We start from the raw sequence: 21,069 nt of genomic DNA on the forward strand, positions 1-21,069 counted from the left end.
TTACAGAGTCATACTCTTCCTCCTCTTCTTCCCCATGGTCATAGAAGTGTTCATAATCTGTAGATCTGGCTGAATCCAATAATCCTTCTCCATCTTCTCCACCCACAAAGAATCTGGGAGGATCATTCTCTGTTGCATTAACAGACATGGCTACAAGACCTATAGAAATCTAAGTAAAAATTGCAGGCACTCTGGCAGCTGAGATCCTGGGCATGTTTCCTGCTGACACGGGGACACCAAAGTCCCCGGCTCTTTGATGTTGCTTGTGTACTGTTGCCACTGTGATTGCGTTGTTGACCAGGCACTGTTTAACTTGTTATCATCTGCTCATTACCGATCAGAATTGCTGCTCCAAGAAACCCACTGTGCTACACAAAAAAAAAAAAAAAAAAAAAAAGAAAAAAAAAAAAGACACACTTGATAAAGGGATCTAAAATAAAATCTTTTTACTTAGAAAAAGTGTTTGGACAATTATGTACCTCTGAGCAAAGCATCAGAAATAAAACAGGTGCACCACACATAGTCTACACTTTCAGATGTACGTTTAGAGCATGGGAAACAGTTTCAAAATTACTATCAAACTACTCACGCATAAATTTGAGAAACAGAAAATAAAACTCACAGAAGTAAAAGCTATGCAAATGCAATTTTTTCCTAACTTCAGAAGGCTTAAATGGAGAGTATTTTTACAGAAAATGTACAACAAAAATATTCTCCAATATTTAACTCACTACCCATGGCATTGGCTATTTTTTCCACAGAAATTTTGTGATCAAATGACAATTGCACACAGGCTACTGTCTGTTTGCTACTGTCTGTGCTAGTGAAAAACATAAAGCCATCATTAGGACTATTAAAAAAACCCTAGTCTTAAAACTCAAGTGAATCTTTTTTATGAAAACACAATGTGGCAGTTTGCAACAAAGTGTTGCCTTATTTTCACTGAGAAAAATTAAAAATTACAGAGACGGACACTAGCACTGCCTTCTGACAAAAGGACTTCTAACCACTAATGTACCAGTGAAGCAAACACATATTGTACCCTTTTAAGCTGTCATGTGAAAATAAAATACAATGTATCACTACTACTTACAAAACTAATAAGCAGTTACTTTACAAGCAGTTAAGAAGCTCATCTGATCCAACGGGTTGGGTTGTTCACTTGTAGGGCATTACGCAAGTGCCATTAAACGTGATGCCTCAGCAGAACTGAATTTGTTTTTAAATATCAGTGAAAATTACTTTGGCTGTCCTATGAACTAAGTGAAGCAATAGTAAATTAACTAGTGGTCAACCATGAAGGGGGATGGCAAGCAGAAGTTGCCCAGAAAGAACCTGTCCTAATTCAGAGGCTAGGTGTGGGTAAACAATGCTGTTTCTGATTTGGAGAGACAGCATTGTTTACCCACAAGTTTCAGGAGAAAATGCCCTGGAATGAGGGCACTTTCCTCTAAAGAGAAATAACAGCAATAATAGCATAATAGCAACAAAACAGACCACTGCCCTGTCCTCTACTGCCATACAGCTCCTTTTTGTCCTGGTTTAGGGAAAATTTGGGAGAAAACCTCCAAAGGGGTTCCTCCAGAAAGCAAACACAAGTGGCCCTTCGCTGAACTGGTTCAGGGAAAGATTTCTTCAGACAAGAACAGAAAAACCTGTTTATTTAACAGACAAAGCATTCAGCAGCACAAAAAAAAAAAGAACACTATTAATCAATAAAACCTCTGGCTGCTCTGAAGAGATGACAAACTCAGAAAGTTCCCTTGGTGGGCTGTAGCTCAGCTCCCTCACTTTCTTATCAGCCCCTCCAGTGCTGAAAATGTCAAGGCCCAGGCCCAGCCTGCTGGCCACAAGTGGGAGTTCCTGGTGCTCTTCTGGGTTTTCAGTCCAGAGCAGGTTTAAACAGGTCCAAGAAAAGAAAAACCACAGTCCAGGGAACTCCCCGCTAAGCTTCTTTTAGCTAGCTAGAAACTAAAAAGCAAAGGAGAGCTCTGTCCCACTGTCTGTCCGTCCACAAGACAGCACAGTCCAGGAGCAGGAATGTGGAGGAGTGAGTGCAGTGTCTGAAAAGAAACTGTACACTTTCACTCTCCCCCCCATCACCCTCAGAACCAATCTCAAAGGTGCAAAAAATTATTTCTGGGCTAAACAGACAAATGGGGATCCAAGCATCATAAAGTCACCCCAGGACACTTTTAAATAAGTTTCACTTTTTTCATGCTGTAGGAATATTCCATCTGCATTCCTTTTCAGCTTCCAGTAATTTAAATACACCATTAAAACACAAATAATGTTAACAGCAATTTTTCAGATAGTCTCAAGTTGACAAAAGGTTTTCAATATCTTCCTGCTACAACCACTATAGCTAGTATTTTCATTAACAGTACATTTAGCAGTGAAAATGTTTGCCTGACTCCTGCTAAGGCATTTTACCTGTTTCAAAACTCAAATTCTGCAATATGATTTATGGTGCAAGAAACCACCAAAGACAAACAGTTTGTTGGGTTGCTGGTGACACAAGAAAGAAAGCATGAGGAGGAAAAAAGGTGAAAGCAGAGGACAGACAGGAAGAAGATGAACATTGGAGTCTGCCAGCTGAGAGCACTGAGCACGGCAAGCCCAAGAGCTCTCCATGCATGTGTGACACCTTTCTACAGATGTTCAAAAAAAGCCGATAATACTTCAAACTTAAATATGAGACTTTAGAACTACTAACAAGAACCCATACTCAAAACCACCATTTTTTCAGGTCTAACAAACAACCAGGAAGAGAGAAGAGACAGGACAGTCAAAAAGCAGGAAAAGAGGGAACGGATGTCAAACACAGAAGCTGCTGAAGACGATGCTGCCAGTAAATATATGACTAGTTTATTGCTGTACCTTACAGAGCAAGCAAACATATTCTCTCCAATTTAAAACTGGACAGAACTCAAGCATAAAATTTCTCATGTCATGTAATCAATAATAAAAAATTTAACATTTACAAAATTTAAATTAAGAAATTTAAATACAAAATTTAAATAAATTTAAAATTTAACATTTACATTTACAGATGTTGCTCTGCTCCCCACACGCATCCTGTGAGGTGCTGAGCAGTAGCTGTCAGCACATTACTGAGATGGACTAAATTTGAAAAAGACTTATTGAGCAGCTCTATCCCAGTATCTCTTAAACACAAAGAATGTCATAGTTACTGCCTGATAATTTTTACACAACAACAAAACCACAAACCTAAACAATCTAAACAAACCAACCAACCAAACCCCAACAAAGAAAAACCCATAAAGAAACAAATCATAAAATCATGAAATTCAGGGGGATATAAGGGTATTAAATAAGTACTGGAATTTATAAGGTCCAAGTATAGTAGAGGAAGCTGAGAAAAAACTCTGTCTCCCTTCAGCAAATACTAACTTCAATAGCCTTACGAAATTTATCATCATCTTCAGTAACTCAGCTCTGCATCTCAGTAACATTAGGAAAGAAACTCTATTGATGTGCAAAATAACAGACAAGAAATAGGCTAAAAAAAGGTAACAAAGAAAAAAGAGTATTATAAAGACAACATCACACAGCTTTACAAGAACTAAGTCACCTGCTCCAATCTTGCATCAAACAAACACTGAGCTTTGGATTTCACAAGATGCTAACATATTCCCTAATCATGACAAGAATCTTGAGAAAAGATGAAAAGTAGCCTTTATGTGTTGCTTTTAGCCAGATGCTGATACTGCCTACAAGCCAAGCACAGCTCTCAGACTGCCACATGAAAAGACCTATGCAATGACAAGATAAAAAGATAGAATTTAACATGTTTACAGTCGTCATTTGCATAGATCTTTCTGTCTATGGGAGCACTGCAGATATTTTTACAATGTTCCAGAAGCATTACTATATAGCAGTTTATATATTACTCCACCAGAAAAAACCACAGCAGTTCCCACTGCAAAAGAGACTATCCACCTTCCAGTTTCACTATACTGAAACCTGAAAAAACCTTCTCAAGAAGAAAAGGAGTCTTCCTTGCCAGGCAAGTGCCTGCATTGGGATTCCCTGGTAAGGTTCTGGTGGTGAGTGGGCTGCAGGGGTGAGAGACACCAGAAGCTGTCCCCATGTCAGACAGAGCCAGTTCCAGTCAGCTCCAAGATGGACCTGCTGCTGCCAAAGCTGAGCCCCTTGGCCATGCTGGTGATGCCTCTCCTAGAAGGTACTTAGGAAAGGGTAAAGAACACTGCTCAACAGCTGACAGGGGTGACAATAACTGAGAGAAACAACTCTGCAGACCCCAAAGTCATTCAGAAAGGGCACGTAGGAAGTGCTCCAGGCACTTAAGAGATTTCCTGACAGCCCACTGTAAAGCAGGCTATGCCCCTGTAGGCCCACGGAGGTCCACAATGGAGCAGAGATCCACCTGCAGCCCACAGGGAACCCCACACCGGAGGTTGTGGCTATACCCTGAAAGAAGATGTAGCCCACAGAGAGCCTGTGCCCCTTGCAGGAGCTATAGCCCATGAAGCAGACACATGGACAGGAATGCTATTCCAGGATGGAACCCTCTTTTACTTTGGAGATCATATTAAGTGCTCAAGTGGTTCTTCATGGATGAATAAATTAATATATTAGAAAATTTATGTAAAAAATGTGTCATTGTATATTAAAGAATCAGAGAATGGTTTTGGTTCAAAGGGTTCCAAACCCCTACTATGGGCAGGGAACATTCCCCAGACCAAACTGCTCCAAGCTTGATCCAACCTGGCCTTGAAGACATCCAGGGATGGGGCATCCACTTCTCTGGATAACCTGTGCCAGTACCTCACCATTTCCTCAGCAAAGAATTTCTAAATATTTTATCTAAATCTCTCATTCCTCATCCTGAAAGTCATCTTCCCTGGTCCTATCACTACAGACCTTTGTAAATAGTCCCTCTCCAGCTTTCTTGTAGTCGGTCTCCTTTGACTTACTGGAAGGTGCTCATAGAAGGCCACTAAATTTGTCAAATTTGCCTTAGTGAAGTCACATTGGCTGTCATCTATCACCTTCTTATCTTCCAAGTGCCCTGGAGGATCTGCTCCATGATTCTGCTTAGTAAGCACCTGGTGGCCAATGAATGTGTTTTCTGGGGAAGAAAAACTATGCACTGTTACTCATACTCCAACTTCAGCAGTAATGTATGCATGCAGATGTTTTTACCTACACACTTTTCAGCTTGGTGGTTAGGACACACTTCTGATTAACAGAAAACAGGGAGTTGAAACCTCTGACACAGGAGAGAACAGAGATAGTATTTGTCCTGTTTCAATCAACTGTTCTAACCACTAGGCTATTACAATCCTTTCACTTTCTCTCTTCACCACTAACAGGGTTTTTGTGTTTTGTTTATTTGTTATGCCATTGGTTTTGGTTTTTTTCTTTATTCCTTTTTTTTTTTTAAGGTGGCCTCTGGATTGCTTTTTACAGGAGAGGGAATCAGTATTGCTGATTCAGTATTTCAAGCAGAAGACAGGTCTTTAGTCTGCCGAATCTTACCAATGAGACACTTCCAAGCATCCACTCTCAAGCATCAGGAATCTAGAAATACCCACCTTACTGACATTTCCTACTGGAACTCTGCTCAGGAGTACCTAACATTTCTCAAAACTCTATATAGACAGGCTAGCTGATAAACTTCAGTTGCCTAAGTCTTTTTCTGGGGACTGTTATTATTTTCCAAGAGTATTTGTACCAAAAAAAGATTTCTACCAAAAGTAACATTCAGTCCGATCCTCTGTATTACAGTATCTTAGCAACAGAAAACTGAGAAGAGCCACGTAAGCCAGGAGTCTGTTGAGAGGCTAGCTTTGCAGCAAGGAGATACATGCCTTCTAGGTTGTTCAAAAATAAGATTTCTGATCTTAAAGCACAACTGTTCCAGTTTTCAAACTACTTGGCTGATTTCCTCATGTCTACCTTTTCTCCCAGCAATTATACAGTAAGTTAGGCAAAGTATTTTCAGTAATTTTGAATTACCAAACCTAAAGTGAAATAACTTTTCAATGGGTCTTTTCCTGACCAAGTTCTTTGCTTGCAGAACTTATTTTTCCCTAGCAGTTCACCAGCAGAAGAGCAACTTTTCAACACAAGTAAAACTGAGTTTTATCTTCAAACTTCATACCTTTATCTTCAAAGGTATATTTCAACTCTCTGGTTGAAACTGCAAAATAAACAATTACTATCCCTTAACAGAAGTGTTAAAACAGCCTTAGAAGTCTAGAAAAACCCATCTAGTAAATATCTCTTACATTCCACACAGGAAGGCAGTGTTATTTTAAACTGGCAAACCACACAAACTGGTATCTGGCATGTGTTTTAAGTGTCTCATGCATAGGCACAGAGCAGATAACCTTCACATTCATTAACCTCCAAGTTCCTTTCTAAATCATACTCTGTCAAACATATCACATAAAGTCATTTATATTTGAGACAAGTTTGAATATTTCAGGAAGGCTGGCTTCCAAATTTTTTTAAAATCCTACTCACAGACGTCAAAATAGCTTCTCCAGATTCTCACAAAGAGCTTTAATTTAGCTTTGTAGAGATGACAGGCTTTGAAAAAAAAAAAACTCTGTACCCAAATTCATTTGCCTCAGCCTCTGGAGGCCTTGATCTGTTTTAATCACAACTGCCAGAAGGGTGAAACTTTTTTCCATAGAAAGAATAAGACAACCAAGACAAGCCAATAAGTATAAAAATTCTAATTTCTTACATATTGAACCACAACAGACAAGAAATAGGCTAAAAAAGGTAACAAAGATCACTATATAGTATAAAAAAGTGTTTCATACCAAGAATAGTTTTGTTATTGATTGAATCAAACCTTGTTCACCAAGACAAAGATGAATTCAACAAGAATTTTGATACTCCAAGGAAAAACAGCCTTCACTTGCTACTTTGAGTACAAAGATGATACAGAAGGGATGCAGAAAAGTTGGAAAGATACAGACTAAACAGATCAGAGGGAAACAGCACTTAAAAAGACTAATACAACAATCCAAAACCACTGTAACAAACAGCTGTAAAGGTACCCAAGTAGCAGAAGAAGTTTCTATGAGAAAGAAAACTATGTATTTCCTTGTGGTTATGATACAGATATCCATCCCCCAGTCTTACTGTTCGTGACTAACTACAGGGAAACAATCGCAGTGCCAAACCCCCAGCATTTTCAAAGCTTACCAATACTCTATAAAGTTCCCACGTTCTGGAAAACACCACGAAAACAAAGATAAATGTAATACAGGACATACAGTCTTTACATCTCTCTCATCTCTGCTCTTGATAGGTAATCAATTCTCACCTTCAGGGCTCCTGCTGGTCCTCCCCCCCCCCCCCCATTCTGATTACAGATAGCCATCTCCGTTGCTGCAACTTATTTTATACTGAATCTATCACCAGTTATTGGATGTTAACAAAGTGCTCCAAACGCACAGCTCCAAGAGGTGTTCTCTCACTTCCCTCCCCATCCCCGCTTAGGCACACACCACCTTTCACCCCGTGTTCATCTGTACCTTTTGGTACACCTGACACTGACAGCACAGCACACTGCAACCTCACAGACCGGTGTGTGGCACCGCCGCAGCTTCAGCGAAACCCCGTCCGAGAGCAGAACGACCCAGAGACAAAGCGCTGCCCGCACACACAGGCCGTGGCCGCCGCAGCAGCCCTGGGCGTGCCCGAGGAGCGGGGGGGGGGAGCCCGCGGGGCTCTGCCCGCCGCACTGCCTGCGCTGCCCGCCCACTGCGACACTGCTTCTCAGGGGAACTCCCGCTCGCATCAGCCACCGCGCTGCCTACCTGCGTCCCGGTCGGGCCAGGAATGGGAAGAAAGGAAAGGCGGGAAAGGCAGGAAAGGAAGGGAACAGCCACCTCACCTGCCTGCAGCGGCCCCGCAGTTCCCCCAGGAGGCGGCACCGCCGCTGCCCCGCCCCCTCCTCTCCCTCCCGCCACTTCCGGGGGCGCCACAAAAGTCTCGGGGCGCCACTGGGGCTGTGGCTGTGGTTGGTCTGGCCAGGAAACTGTGGCCCCCGCAACGGGCCTTGCCGGTACCTCTGCCGGAGCAGGTGCGTGCCCGCGGCAAGGCGGATGTTCACGGGTGTGCCCGCCGGGCCGAGAGGGCGGCGGGGGGCGGTGGCGGGAAGCAAAAAGTTCGCGTTGGCGTCGCTTCGTGCATGCGCGGGGTGCGAGGCCCAGGGAATGATCGCTCGAGACCGCAGCTCCCGGCATGCCCTGCGCAGGCGCGCTGCACGCTGGGATGTGTAGTGCTGTGGGCGGGAGGGAGGCAGAGGCGCCTTCCCGAGGGGAATCTCTGGAATTCTGGATGGCAGCTGACGCTGCCGCGGGCGGCAAGACGCGGCTTCGCGTGCCTACCCACTCAGCCTCATAGGCGCCCTTCCCAGCCCTCTGTCGCACCTTGCAAAACCAGGGCGGAATGTAAGGGAGTCTGTCAGTCTGATTGACACATTTTTTGAAGCACCTGGGTTAGAAAAGCGGTGTTTTGAAGCTGTGTACTGGCAACAGCCTTTAAGGGAACAGGAGGGGGACTTCTTACATGAACATATACTGATACGACAAGGGGGAATGCATTCAAAGAAAGAGAACAAGTTTAGAGCAGATATTAGGAAAAAAATCTTTACTGAGAGGATGGTGAGGCACTAGAACTTGTTGCTCAGAAAAGCTGTGCCTGTCCCATTCCTGGAAGCGTTTGAACCCAAGTGGGTTTGGGGCTCTGAGGGATCTCATCTAGTGTAAGGTGTCCCTGAACCTGGCAGCAGTTTGGAAGTTGATGTTCTTTAAAGTCCATCCCAAACCATTCTGTGACCATGATTCAGTGCTCCACAGGCAATTCCTGCTTCTTATAAGAGCAGCAGTCAGAAGTAGGGGAATTGGTCAAAATCTGCAAGAATAGTTTTACAGTTAGGATTGCGTTTGTCTGTAGGAGAAAATGGGCATTAAAGGATGAAATAGCTTAGTTTTAGCAGGTGTGACTATTTTGGCTAAGCTGCTAAAGCTAAAAGACCACTGGTTATGGGGAAGTTTCATTCTCTTTGCTAAAATGCTTTCTAGAGCACACTTTTGGAACTTATAAGGTACTAAAAAATGGGTAGCTGATTTTATGTCTTTGATTTTTAGGCTACCAGATGCATTATGAGTATTGAGATATAGCATATTAATTATATGAAATTAATTAATTATAAGAAAACCAGAAGATTTTATAAATTGTTCTTTTCAGGGCTGTTTTATTTGGCATTTTTTGGGAATAGGCCAAACAAAATAAATTAGGTAGTGGGAGAAAAGATTAGTAGGGGCATAAGAAATTAAATATTCAGGAAGCAAGCTTATATTAGGCCGCAGTCCAGCAGACTTAAGTGCTTAACAGTTTGCTGGATCAGGATCCTACTAAATTAATGTATGTGGGTGCTACATTAGGTTAAGCCAATGAAAGAAGCGCATTCTTCTTTCATTGGCTTACCTAAGCTCTTCAAAATGCTTATAAGAGAAACTGCCATTGCAGAAATGTGGATAGCATGTCTGCTTAGCAGAAGTGTATGCTGTGGTCCTGGTTAGAAGTATATTGTTCCAGTGCAACTTCATTTTATTAAAATGGTCAATTTTGGGATCCATGGAGAATATTCGCTACTTCAGGCAAGTTTCAATAGTACTGGAAAAATAAAGATTGTGCTGTAAGATCTTTTCTTCCCAGGTGTGAAAGTCTGTGTCAAGCCATATAATCCATCATCCCTGTGGTTGAGTAACAGGTCATACTGGGCTAGTTTTGACTTCAGGGTACGTAAGTGCACGACTGGCCTTAAGGAAGCCCCTGAGTAAAACTTGAATGTGTGCCCCTGGTGGATAGGATATTTTAATTGCCCTTCACCAATGTTCTTTTACTGTCAGAAATACTAGTTAATTGACTTCTTTTAAACAACAGAAACATGAATTTACTTCATGGCAGCCTCAACTCCTTTTCTGCTGTTAGTTATCCAGTTTACCGGTTTGGTGGGTTGGTTTAGCATGTGTTGTCAGATACAAATTTACAGGAAACTGCAGTGTTGGAACAGTCCTGTGTTCTGGCTCCTCTCCTTCCCTGTTCTGAAACACTGTGTTTTTTCACAGGTGAGATCGTGGTGTTAGGAAGTACATCTGTGTTAGTTCTGTCAGGTATGAAAATTTTACTTCAAAGCACTAATGCTGTATGACAAGAGACTTGGCTTGTTTTGATAAACCAGCTCCTGCTTGTATAAAATGAAGTATTCAGTGAGGCAAAAGCCTTGTCACATTTTGAATGGGAAGTTCCTGTCATGCGTTAGCCGTTGCTAGCAGCAGTGCTTAGCTCAGGGTGCAGGTTTCAAAAATGACATATTGCATTCTATTTTCTGGGAGGAAAGGATGAAATGAAAGGCATAATCACTCTTAAGAGGTCTTTACCTCCTTACCACCACCGGCATAGTAAAGGTAGGTCAGAATCTATAAATTGAAAAATGGACATCTTGTCCTGCGCGTTTTATTTTCAAATAGCATCACCACATAATGAGATGATGTTTTCCAGAGTGACTGGATATTGTCACTTTCCCATAATTATAAGCCACTTATCACATATGGCAGACAAACTAATTACTCTTTTTAGCAGACTACATAATGTCACAGTCTGGCATTGAAACAGTGGCAAGATAAGAAATAAATTTACTTAATGCTGTGGATAACCAGTATTCACTATGAAATTATGACATGGCTGACCCCAAGCTTGGTCCTGCTCCTGCAGACATTGATGAAAGCAGGATTAAACTACTGCCTTGTCTATGCTGCTGGAAAAGATTTGGGGAAAAAAGCAAACCACAAATGATGTAGAGGCTGCATCAATTATCCTATCTGTGAATATTTCAATTTTCATTATTACATAATTATTTTGATGCTATTCTTGCTAAACCCAAACAGGTTCTGTATCAGTGGCCCATCTTGCTAATGACATGATTGCTTATTAATGTTATCAGGGAAGTTGGCTTGTGTCAAGGAACAAATTGTTACCTCACAGGCAGAGTCTGGTTTGGAATTTCAAAATCTAATTGTCTGATTAATTAGTAAAAAAATAAATTTCCATTCATTTCTCTCTGGGAAGTTGGTTTTTTTCCTATTTGCCTATGCACATTTTTCTCAGCTACGATGAATCTTTGGACTATCGCAAGCACAACTGAATTTGAGAGGTATCCAAGAATGAGAAGAACAGTTTCTTTCTCTCTGATACCATTTCCTTTGCCTGACCAATGAATGTAGTAGAAGCCTCCGTTGTGTGGAAATTTTAAAATATAGTTTGACAAAATCAGCTCTGCTTAGAACAAAATTAGTGTTTCAAGCAGTGCTCTTTGTTGCTAAAGTTGACAGTGGATGGTGTAATCTCTTCTTAGAGGCTACATAACCAGGATATGTAGCTCTGAGCTACAAAGAAGTAAGTAAAAGCTTGACAATGTCTTTCTCTGACAATTTATCTAATAAATTCTGTCCATTTTGTTCAGATTGGCAATGGTTCGTAGTGGAAAAAGTGGTGGGCTTCACTTGAAGCAGATTGCATACTACAAGCGAACAGGGGAATATCATCCCACAACATTATCAAGTGAAAGAAGTGGAATCAGGAGAGCTGCCAAAAAATTTGTTTTCAACGGTAAAACTTTTCTCTCAAATTATGCTAAAAATAGACATTAAGGTGAAGATTTCCTAATATTAAAAAAAAAAAGTGGGATCTTGCTTTGCAGCATTCTGTAATCACAGAATGCTGCAAAGCAAGATCCCACTTTTTTAATAAGCATTCTTTATGAGACAAATGCTCTGCAAATCCCTGGTTAATATATAACAGGATGTTTGTAGAAATGGAAGCTCAATCTGCTTTAGTCCATTCCAGGATAGATTTATTTATCTATATAAAAACCAAACCTCATTTTTTATCTTTTTTATACTGTAGAAATATGTATTCACTGCAACCCATAATTGAAAGGATTACAGAAGAGGAACTAGATCTGCAGCTAGAGACATCCATTGTGGGGGATGACTGGCAGAAGTACAAGGACAATTTTGCCATCAGTCACCTGAGAGCCTGCAGGCCCTTCCCAACTTTATTTCAGCCTTAGGATATATATGAGCCTCTATGAGCCATTGTAGTCTGCTCTACTGTCTCAATCCCATCAAAACTGCCAGTGTTGTGTGGAGAGAAGGCAGGGAGGGGTTAAATCTTTGACTATCGATGTCAGGCTGCTGGCAGGCACTCAACAGCTTCACAAACAACAGTTTCAACACTCCTGCCTCCCCTTTCCAGCCCCAGTGTTAGTTTGAGTTTCAGTCAGATTTCGTGTGGGAATGCTGTTTGCATTCTGACTTGCACTTGTAACTCTTGGGTCCAGATAATAAACATGGCTGAACTAATAGCTCTTTGGAGGACATAATTGAAATGTTTATAAACAAAAAGCTATGTTTACAAAAGTGAACTTATTGTAATAAATTCTATTCTGAGTCATGCTCAGTAGTTTAGTAAACCAATCAGAAGACTAAGCACTTGCTTATAATTTGCTGGTACTTCTTTCAGAAAACAAGTTGTTCTATGTTGGAAAAGACAGAAAACAAATGCGCCTGGTAATTGTTTCAGATGAAGAGAAGAAAAAAGTCCTTGAGAAATGCCACAAAAGTGCTGCTGGCACTCATCACGGTATATCAAGAACACTGACTTTAGTGGAGTCTAATTACTACTGGACCTCTGTAACAAATGATGTCAAGCAGTGGGTATGGCTTCATAGCTACAGGATACTTTATGTAGTCTGTTACAAATGTTTGGTAATCCTATGAACTTTGGTACAGCAAGTGCCCAGCCTGTTTCACTAGATGGAAATGTAAGCTTGCAATCACACTGCAGCTGGTCATCTTGGCAATGCATGGTGTTTCTTTTTGTTCTTTTACTACTTTTTATTCCTATACTACTGGCTTGTGCACCACTATGGTGTGGTGGGGGGCCATAATCTCTTTTGGTAAGCAGGGAACATCCAGTCCCTGAGAGAGATTTCTTGTGGAAGGACTCTCACGTATTTTTGTTAGGATGCAATGGGCCATCACAAGGATGTGTGACCAGAGTAGCTGCTAGCAGATAAGAATATGAAAATGGTGTCTCTGCTTTACAATAAGTTGTGTGCAGGAAATAGTTAAACACATCAAAGCTTGGGAAAGTTTTTTCTCCTCCACCCGAAGATACAGGCGCAGCAACCCCTGGCACAATTTGACTGTTCAGGAAACTATGTAAATAGTTTAAGGCCAAATTACTGTTGCTATCGCCTTGCTGCACCATGTGAATACTTTGAGTTCATGTGTAACTGTTACATGACATTAAAATGAGTCTCTCGTTTCAATTTAGATTGGACGAAGGTTCTCTATCCCATAGATTAAGTTGTTGTGCATGGGAGATAATGTATACTTCCAGTGTTTTTCAGTCACAGCATACATAGATGAGCCAAAAGAGGAATGATTGGGACTTCCTTTCACTCCCAGTTGCTTCCTACTTTCTTTATTATTTACAGATAGTAACGGATTTTAAAATTTGTAGTGTGGACTTGAAAGAGCACAGTGCTTTCATAATGGAGAGAATTCAGCTATGAGTTCTTTTACATGTCCCATTCCTGGACTTCAGTATTGTTTGGTTTTATTTTGGTTTTTTTGCTGTTTCTGAAAAATTTAAGGGCAAAAAAAGAATAGTGATAAATTTGTTTTGCATTGCCTAGTCTGACCTGATTTACAGAGATGTAGTGGAGATCTGTGAATCTGATGGTTGTCATCACCTCACCATCACTTTTCATTTGATAACACCTTCCTGATGTCTTCTCTAGGTGCATGCTTGCCAGCATTGCCAGGTGGCAAAGAGCATAGCCACCAGAGTACCCAAAATACACCCTATCAAAGCAGAGGATCCATGGACAGCAGTCACTATAGAACTAATAGGACCTTTCAATGTTACCAACAGAAGTCACAAATACATCATAATTATGACAGATTTGTTTACAAGATGGACTGTTATGTTACCACTGCATGACACTTCGGCAGCTGAAATTGCTAAGGCAATCATAAATGTGTTTTTCTTATATGGGCCACCTCAAAAGATGCCTATTGATCAGGGGAAGGAGCTTGTTTATCAGGTAATTATTTACATGGCTAGTTAATCGGTTTTTTGTTGATGTTTTTTTCCCCTCAAGAAAAATACATTTTCCCTTGTATTAGATTTGAATTTTAATTTTTTTTTCAGAAAGACTTTAGTATTTTTTTTCTTTAATTGAAAAAGTAAAGGTGTCTGCACAATATAAAAAATGTCAAACCAATTATTTGCAATTGTAATGCTATGCAGTGTTTCCTAGGAGTTTATTCTTTGTAAAAAGACCACAGTAAAATTATCTCCTGGCAGTCATACTGCAGGTTTTGTCACTTACTTGAATTGGCATAAATTTGTACACTTTTTGTACACAAATTTGCGTTCTGATGTATGTCTTTCATCCATTTTGCCCAGGAGAGCAATAGCTAAAGGTATTTTTGAAGTTGGCTTATAGTGATTATGAAGGATTTACCACACTTTGTTCCTCTAAGAGTTGAAGTCATCAGATTGTGACATGGAGGTAATGACAGATCAAATTAAATGGCAAAAAATGTGGTTAGGAACCATCAATCACTGGCTCCTAAGCCCTACTTAGTGCTTTAGCTCTCATTCACAGTCCTGGTGTGTTCTGTGCCAATAGGTATGCAAGATTTTTCCCAGTCACCATCATATCAACCAAAGAGGTGGAAATCTGAGGGTTTTTTTACTGAAATGGGATACAAAACATGAGAAATGTTCACTAATTGTGTTCTTCTTATTTTGAAGATAAATGAAGAACTGTTTGCACTGTTTGGAATGAAGCAAATTGTATTGTCTTATCCTCAGACACATGATGTAAATGAAAAAATTTCAAAAACAATCAAAACTTTCCTTAACAAGTATTGCATAGACCATCCAAACGATTGGGATGAACATTTATCTGCTATAGCCTATGCTTTCAATTTGACAAATTTGGTATGTGAACATTCTTCTTCTTTTGACTGAAGTCCTCCAAAATGTCGGCAAAGCTGTATGCTAAATTTCCTTGCTTTTGGTCCCCGTATAAATAGGAGCCAGATCAAAACACTCCATATTTCCAAATGTTCAACCGTAATCCACGTGTTGTTGAGCCCATGAATATGTGTGTGGAAGGAGAATACAGTAGTTTTGCCAAAATATTTGAAGCAACTAAAAAATTCAGTCAAGCACTGGAAGAAGACAAAACCTCAGATTGCCAGGTAAATTTTATATATTTGAATTTTACTAGTAAGAAGATTGAAGATAAAGATGAAAAGTTCTGAGCTATAAAGTATAATTAACCTTTTAAAATAATGTGGGGGGTTGAGTGGTGGTTTTTAGTTTGTTTTCCTTCCCCTGTGATCCCTTAATTTCGGTGTAACAGGTATGTATTTGGAGGAAGTAACCTTAAAAGAGACCAATTGTCAGAAGTTTACTATGTCTGACTTGGAGGGTGGAATAGAGAAGTAGAAAACTATTGCCTGTAGAGTAGTGATTTATGAAGATAAAAGTGATTTCTTCATCACTTGTCAGTCCCACATAATTACAAACTACACACATCTAACACCACTCAATGTCATGCTTAAGCGCTGTTAACCAATGCTACAAAATTGCATGATTACTTTTGAAAAAAAAAAGTAACTCACATTTATCTTTCTGTAGGCAGATAAAAAAACTCCAGATGAACCAAAAATCAGAACCAAAATCACAGTCAAAAGGAAGTCAAAACAATTAAATACTCTTCAACTTAAAGTTGGTCATGAAGTCCTCAGGCAAAGAAAAAACTGGTGGAAAGATGGTCGTTTCCAGTCGGAATGGATTGGTCCTTGTATCATAGATTACATCACAGAAAATGGCTGTGCAATATTAAGAGATTCTACAGGATCCAGGCTGAAAAGACCCATCAAGATGTCTCACCTCAAGCCATATGTAAGAGGGTCCGGTGAAAAAGGTGTATATAATAGTTTTTAAGTTTGTGTTTTTATATATGTAAAAAGAGTTGAGTTTTTTGTTTTGGTTTTTTTAACTTCTCTCTTGTGGTGTTAGGTTATTAGAATGAAAAAGTATCATTTAGTAACCAGTGAGAGTTATATTAGCACACACAGTGGTGTAATAGCTAAGTAAGCTAGTGAGTGTGTGTCATGTCAAACTATGCAGAGCACAGAACAGAGCTCATGAATAATGTTCAAACTCTTTTTAAAAATAGCCTCTATTAAAGTTGCTTCTAATCATTGGCTTGGATCTATTTGTGCTGGCTGACAAAAGTATAAGAATATGCTAGAAGTATAAGCAGGCTGACCTGTATTCAAGGAGCATTTTCTTAGTCTGTTTGGTGTAGGCAGGAGTCACATTAATTTTGCTTATGCAATGGAGCCTTTTTATTTTAACAACATTGGAGTGTCTTCTAAAGCCGTAAAATAGAAAGACTACATCAGGGAACTGATTTTGAAATAGTTTATTTTAAATTGTCCTATTAAAGTAGTCAGCATTTCTCTTACAAGAGTAAATAGTATTGTCATGCTCTGTGGTAGGATGGCTAGAAATTTCCAAAGATTTGGATAGTCAACTTCTGCTCTTGGTCTTAAATTTTCAGCCTGCTGCTTTGCAAATCAAACAGTGGCAGATGTTTCTTTTCTGCTCTTGCTGTCTTTGAGTCACCTTAGGCATTTTCAAAAAAATTAAATACTTTTAATTGTCACAGACTTCTGTCGCAGAACAAGCTGCTTTTTACTTCTGGGTTCTTGAAGAGCAAAATAATTCCCACAGTATTGGCACATGTGGTCAAACTTTGGTTCTTGTAAATAGATAAACTACATTGAGATGGTAATTTCTTCCATCTCTGCTTAAAGCTGAGAGATTCACAATGCTGAAACTAATTCTGGAATTTCATGTAACAAGCTGAAATATTTTTGTCAGTCATCAGTTATAGATTTTGTAACTAAGATACAGATTTCATCTCATGTCACGAGGCCTCTACTTTTTTTGGATGATCACTTTGTGCCTTCTGGTTCCTCATTAAATTGCTGATGCATGAGGAGGAAGTCACATGCATATCAACCATATAGGTAATGAACGGCTGTTACAATAACTTTTGGTAAATTATGTCACTGTATAAAGAAAGAGCTGAAAGTAGTGGTCTTTGTAGTATTAGAGCCTAATATGTTTACTCCTGAGTACTGCAGAAGCAGTGTGTAAATGTAGAATTCCTTTTTACAGGAAGTGACTGTCTTGGTCTTGGCTGGGATAGATTTTGGGGTTTTTTGCTTCATTTTTTTTTTTACTTACCTACTTTATTTACTTTTTAAACTTTTTATGGTTTAAGGAAGCCTGTTACGTGTTGAACTAAGATTTTCCAGCGAGAGCATGAAGAAACCACATTTGCATGCACAAAAATGAAAGAATCTACATGTCCATTTATTCAAGTTAGTAGTTGTATTAAAGCATTAGTTCAGTAGGTGACTAAGATAAACATCAAGCTAATCATTGACTTAGCTAAGAACAGCTGTAAATGTGGATCATCCCAGGGATTATTTTGTGGATGTAACGAGATGCCAAACATTTGATCCTCAGTGAAATTGGGAAATTCACATAATCAGTTTACTGTCACTCAAACATTCTTGTCCTCTTTTGGAAATTATTTTGAAAAGTAAGTTAGCACCTCACTAACATTTCAGGTATGGCTTCAGAGATCTGAACTAATGGCTACTTTCCTTTTACAGGCAACCATTACATTCTACAAGGTGCAGTAGTTTTTGACCATGACTATATTGGCTTATCTGAAAGATCTAATAATTCAAGCCAAGCAGACTCTTTTGCTGAAAAAGAAATAAATGCCTACAAAAGAGATATCGTGTCTGCTGTACAGATTCCACCTGCAGCCTGCAAAGACCAAGAATCAGCAGATGGTAAACTTGAGTCTGAGCTGAGAGAAGATCATTGCATTGAACCAAACATTACAAAGCCAGAGCAATGGCCATCACCTTGTTGGACACTTCAGACAAAGACAGAGGATACTTAAGCATAGTCTTTATCACATTTCATTGCCAAGCAGTTTGGAACTACTGTGGCAAACTGAAAAAAAAAATTAATAGCTCCAACCTCCTTAGCCCAATCCACTTTACTCCTTTATGAATCTAAGAGTGCTTTAGGTATCTAATTTGTCTGGGTGTTAAGAAAAGGCGCTAGTAAAAGCACATATTGTGATCATTCATTTCAATTCCAGATTTTGTTGGTAGAATGGCAATGTGGCCATGCCTTACTGTTATCCTCTCAGGACACAATGCATCATTTCACTGTAACGACCTTTTCCATTTAATCCTTGGATGACTTATTCCTAATGTGCACTGTCAGATGAATTAAAACCTAAGCAAGTTGGTGTAAATTTTTCCTCCACTACAGCGAAGCTCATGTGTTCCTTTTCCTGTTATATAACAGTTTTCTATTCATTTTGAGAAGCTGCAGCATCTGACTTGTACAACTTTTAACCCTAATCAATTTAAGATCTCCCAAAACAATAAAACTGCCAAAATCAAATGCATGTAGTGTTCTATGCATGAAACAATGAGGGCTTCAGCTGTTCCCTTCTCATCAAAAGTCTACTAGTGTAGGCAGTTTTAATATTTCAGGCATGTGATAAACCCTTAAGAGCATTTAATATTAATATGTGGTTTTTCCACAAACATTTGATTTCTCCATTACAGTTACCTCTTCACTTAGCCTGTGCATGCTGGGAGGTTTTCCATGGACAGTGGGCTATGACACATGAAGCAGTGGTATTAACTTATTCTCTGATTTCCTTGAGTAAGTTGTCTCTAGTCTGGACTTCCTGCCAAGAAGACTGTTTCTCAAAATCAGCAGCACAGGAATTTTTTCACATGGAAAACTGATGAGTGGAAGTCAATTTTTGTTGTTGTTTTGGTTTTGTTGTTTTGGGGGGGGGTTGTTGGTTTTGGTTTGGTTTTTTTTGGTAGGGAATTGACATGAGGAAAACTAGCATAAAACTGAATGAGAAATTCAGCAACTTATGGATGATGCTGTGGAAGATTTGCTTATCTTGCTCTCTGAATTTTTATGATCCCTGTCATTTCTGCTGAATGTCATGTGACTTAACACAAGTGGAGGAAAGTACTATTTATTAGGAGTTTTCAGTTAATTTTAGGCAATTCAATGTGGTCATCAAGGCTGATTAGGTACCTACCTCCTACAGAAATTAAATGTACACTACGGTATGTCTTTAATATGGGCAGTATCTATGTGAGAAAAGAGGTCAGCACCATGCCAGAATCCTATCTTAAACTTCAAATGAAAAATAATTAATATTCTAACTATTTTGTGTCTTCTGAAAATGCAGTCCTACAGATACAGTTTTTCTCCACCAAGACTTCAGAAAGAGTCTTTTTGAGTACATTGTCTGTATGCACACATGGAATAAATATTTATTTTTATATATCATCCTTTTGAAGAAAATATTACTGTCAGGGATAAAACTGGAGAGTAAGGCATTGTTTGTAAGATTCATTTCTGCTTTAGTAGCTGCAAAAGAGAACCAACCTCACTTTTTTTTTTCTTACTCCAAGTGATCAGTTCCTGAATTTTGCATAGTACAGCAGAGCTGTTTTCTGCAGTAGCCCTGGGCTAACCCAAGTGCTATAGAGTTGTTAGAGCGACACTGAAAAGAAAGAAAATGCTGCAGTGAGAGAGTAATGGGCAAAACACAGAAACAATTAACATACTGTGTATATTTAACATATTGCTGATTGCTCACCCTTCCTGGTAATTTTCATCTACTGTATTAACACGAAGGCACTAGTGACTTAGCAGTGCACTGAAATGTGGCCTCCTGTGGATGGGGGAGGTTAATTGAAATAAAATACAGGGTTTTCAAACTACTGACATGACAAACATCACTGGAAAATGGAAAAAAAAAACAGTTTGGCCAAAACTGACACAAGGAAGCAAGATTTAGCAGTGTCTTCAAAAAATGGGTACTATACTCATCTGCACCTATTAGAAGACCTGCTGGCTTGCTGTCTATATCTTGGTAACAAAACTTTGTAGAAATTTTGAATGAAAAGCAGCACACCAAAAGCTTTAGTTTGAAGAAGTCTCTTCCAGGTAGAAGAAACCAGACAGTAAACTGAATCCTAAAGCATTTGATTCTGGAGCAGTTAATCCTGAGAGATGCCTTCCCTGGTCAGTTCTTGCAGCTTGTGTGTAGATGAAGGGATCTGCAGCAAACTTGCTGCACTGGTAGAAGAAGCAGGTATGCCAGTGAACAATAACTGTTGTAGGAAATACAGCATGTCGCCACTGCCAGGCAGTGCTGCCCTGTTACAGATTACTAGTGCTGTAATGAGCAGATCACTTGAATACAAGTTTCTATAATTCTGTATTGCCACGTACTACTCATTACTCACATAGGTGAGCCCTTTTTTGGATGCTTGAGAAGCATTTCAAAACTCATCCACAGAACTGGAACATTCAGGGATGCAGCTGGTGCCAAGAATTGGTGCCTTGAATATGTAAAGTGATATCTAAGTAAGGGGGTAAAAAGGGAATCAATCAGATTTCATGAATTCAGTACCTAAAATTAGTTGATTATTCTTGGCAATTGATGCCTTTAATTTCCTTATGCCTCACTTCCCCCTTCTGTACAGAGTGAGTAACACTATATCAGATTCCAGACAAACTGCAAAAAATACTCATTACTCTTCACAAAGCTGGCAGACATAGTGATAAAAGCCCCAACAGAAAAGCCCTTAAGCAAATGAGTCCTGTTTAGTGCAGCGTTTCAGTGATATGCAATTATTAATACTTGTGCTTCCCCACCAGATTGATTCTGAGTCTTTACCTAGTCAGAAACATCATCCACCCTCCCACAGAATAAAAACCAAGAAGGAAAGCAGAGCGCATAATTACGCTGCATACCGC

At 39.6% G+C, this 21,069-nt stretch overlaps 2 protein-coding genes across 23 annotated transcripts in view; one reads left to right on the top strand and one right to left on the bottom strand.

Moving 5' to 3' along the window:
• PPIP5K2 (diphosphoinositol pentakisphosphate kinase 2) overlaps positions 1-8,218 on the bottom strand; it is a 44,636-nt gene extending 36,418 nt beyond the window's left edge. For 7 of the 17 annotated variants that reach the window (XM_064736506.1, XM_064736509.1, XM_064736505.1 and 4 more), the window contains exons 1-2: positions 7,904-8,201; positions 5-363 (exon numbers count right to left, since the gene is read on the bottom strand). In XM_064736506.1, the coding sequence (XP_064592576.1) occupies positions 5-148 (144 nt within the window). In that variant the 5' untranslated portion in view covers positions 149-363; positions 7,904-8,201. Of the gene's footprint in view, positions 1-4; positions 369-7,541; positions 7,694-7,826 lie in introns of those variants that run through there. The other 10 variants (XM_064736511.1, XM_064736510.1, XM_064736508.1 and 7 more) reach the window with 8 other exon arrangements.
• GIN1 (gypsy retrotransposon integrase 1) lies at positions 7,908-19,412 on the top strand. 6 transcript variants are annotated; one of them, XM_064736517.1, is made up of 9 exons: positions 7,908-8,092; positions 10,146-10,190; positions 11,540-11,685; positions 12,601-12,794; positions 13,886-14,191; positions 14,908-15,096; positions 15,192-15,359; positions 15,802-16,068; positions 17,859-18,043. In XM_064736517.1, exons 3-9 carry the CDS (start codon positions 11,547-11,549, stop codon positions 17,886-17,888), a joined length of 1,293 nt encoding a protein of 430 aa, XP_064592587.1. In that variant the 5' UTR covers positions 7,908-8,092; positions 10,146-10,190; positions 11,540-11,546; the 3' UTR covers positions 17,889-18,043. The 6 variants fall into 6 exon arrangements, with proteins under 6 accessions (XP_064592587.1, XP_064592584.1, XP_064592583.1 ...); XM_064736514.1 differs by having other exon boundaries at positions 7,909-8,092; positions 12,661-12,794; positions 15,802-16,090; positions 17,859-19,412; XM_064736513.1 differs by having other exon boundaries at positions 7,910-8,092; positions 15,802-16,090; positions 17,859-19,412.
• Positions 19,413-21,069: the final 1,657 nt, after the last annotated feature.

The sequence above is a fragment of the Zonotrichia leucophrys genome, chromosome Z, assembly GCF_028769735.1.
Source record: "Zonotrichia leucophrys gambelii isolate GWCS_2022_RI chromosome Z, RI_Zleu_2.0, whole genome shotgun sequence".
NCBI classification, from domain to species: domain Eukaryota; kingdom Metazoa; phylum Chordata; class Aves; order Passeriformes; family Passerellidae; genus Zonotrichia; species Zonotrichia leucophrys.

Coding starts and splice junctions, on each gene's coding strand:
- GIN1 (XM_064736513.1), top strand. CDS start 11,547: ATGGTTCGTAGTGGAAAAAGTGGTGGGCTTCACTTGAAGCAGATTGCA. Junction 11,686..12,600: donor CAAAAAATTTGTTTTCAACG/GTAAAACTTTTC, acceptor TACTTCTTTCAG/AAAACAAGTTGTTCTATGTT. Junction 16,091..17,858: donor AAGAGGGTCCGGTGAAAAAG/GTGTATATAATA, acceptor TTCCTTTTACAG/GCAACCATTACATTCTACAA.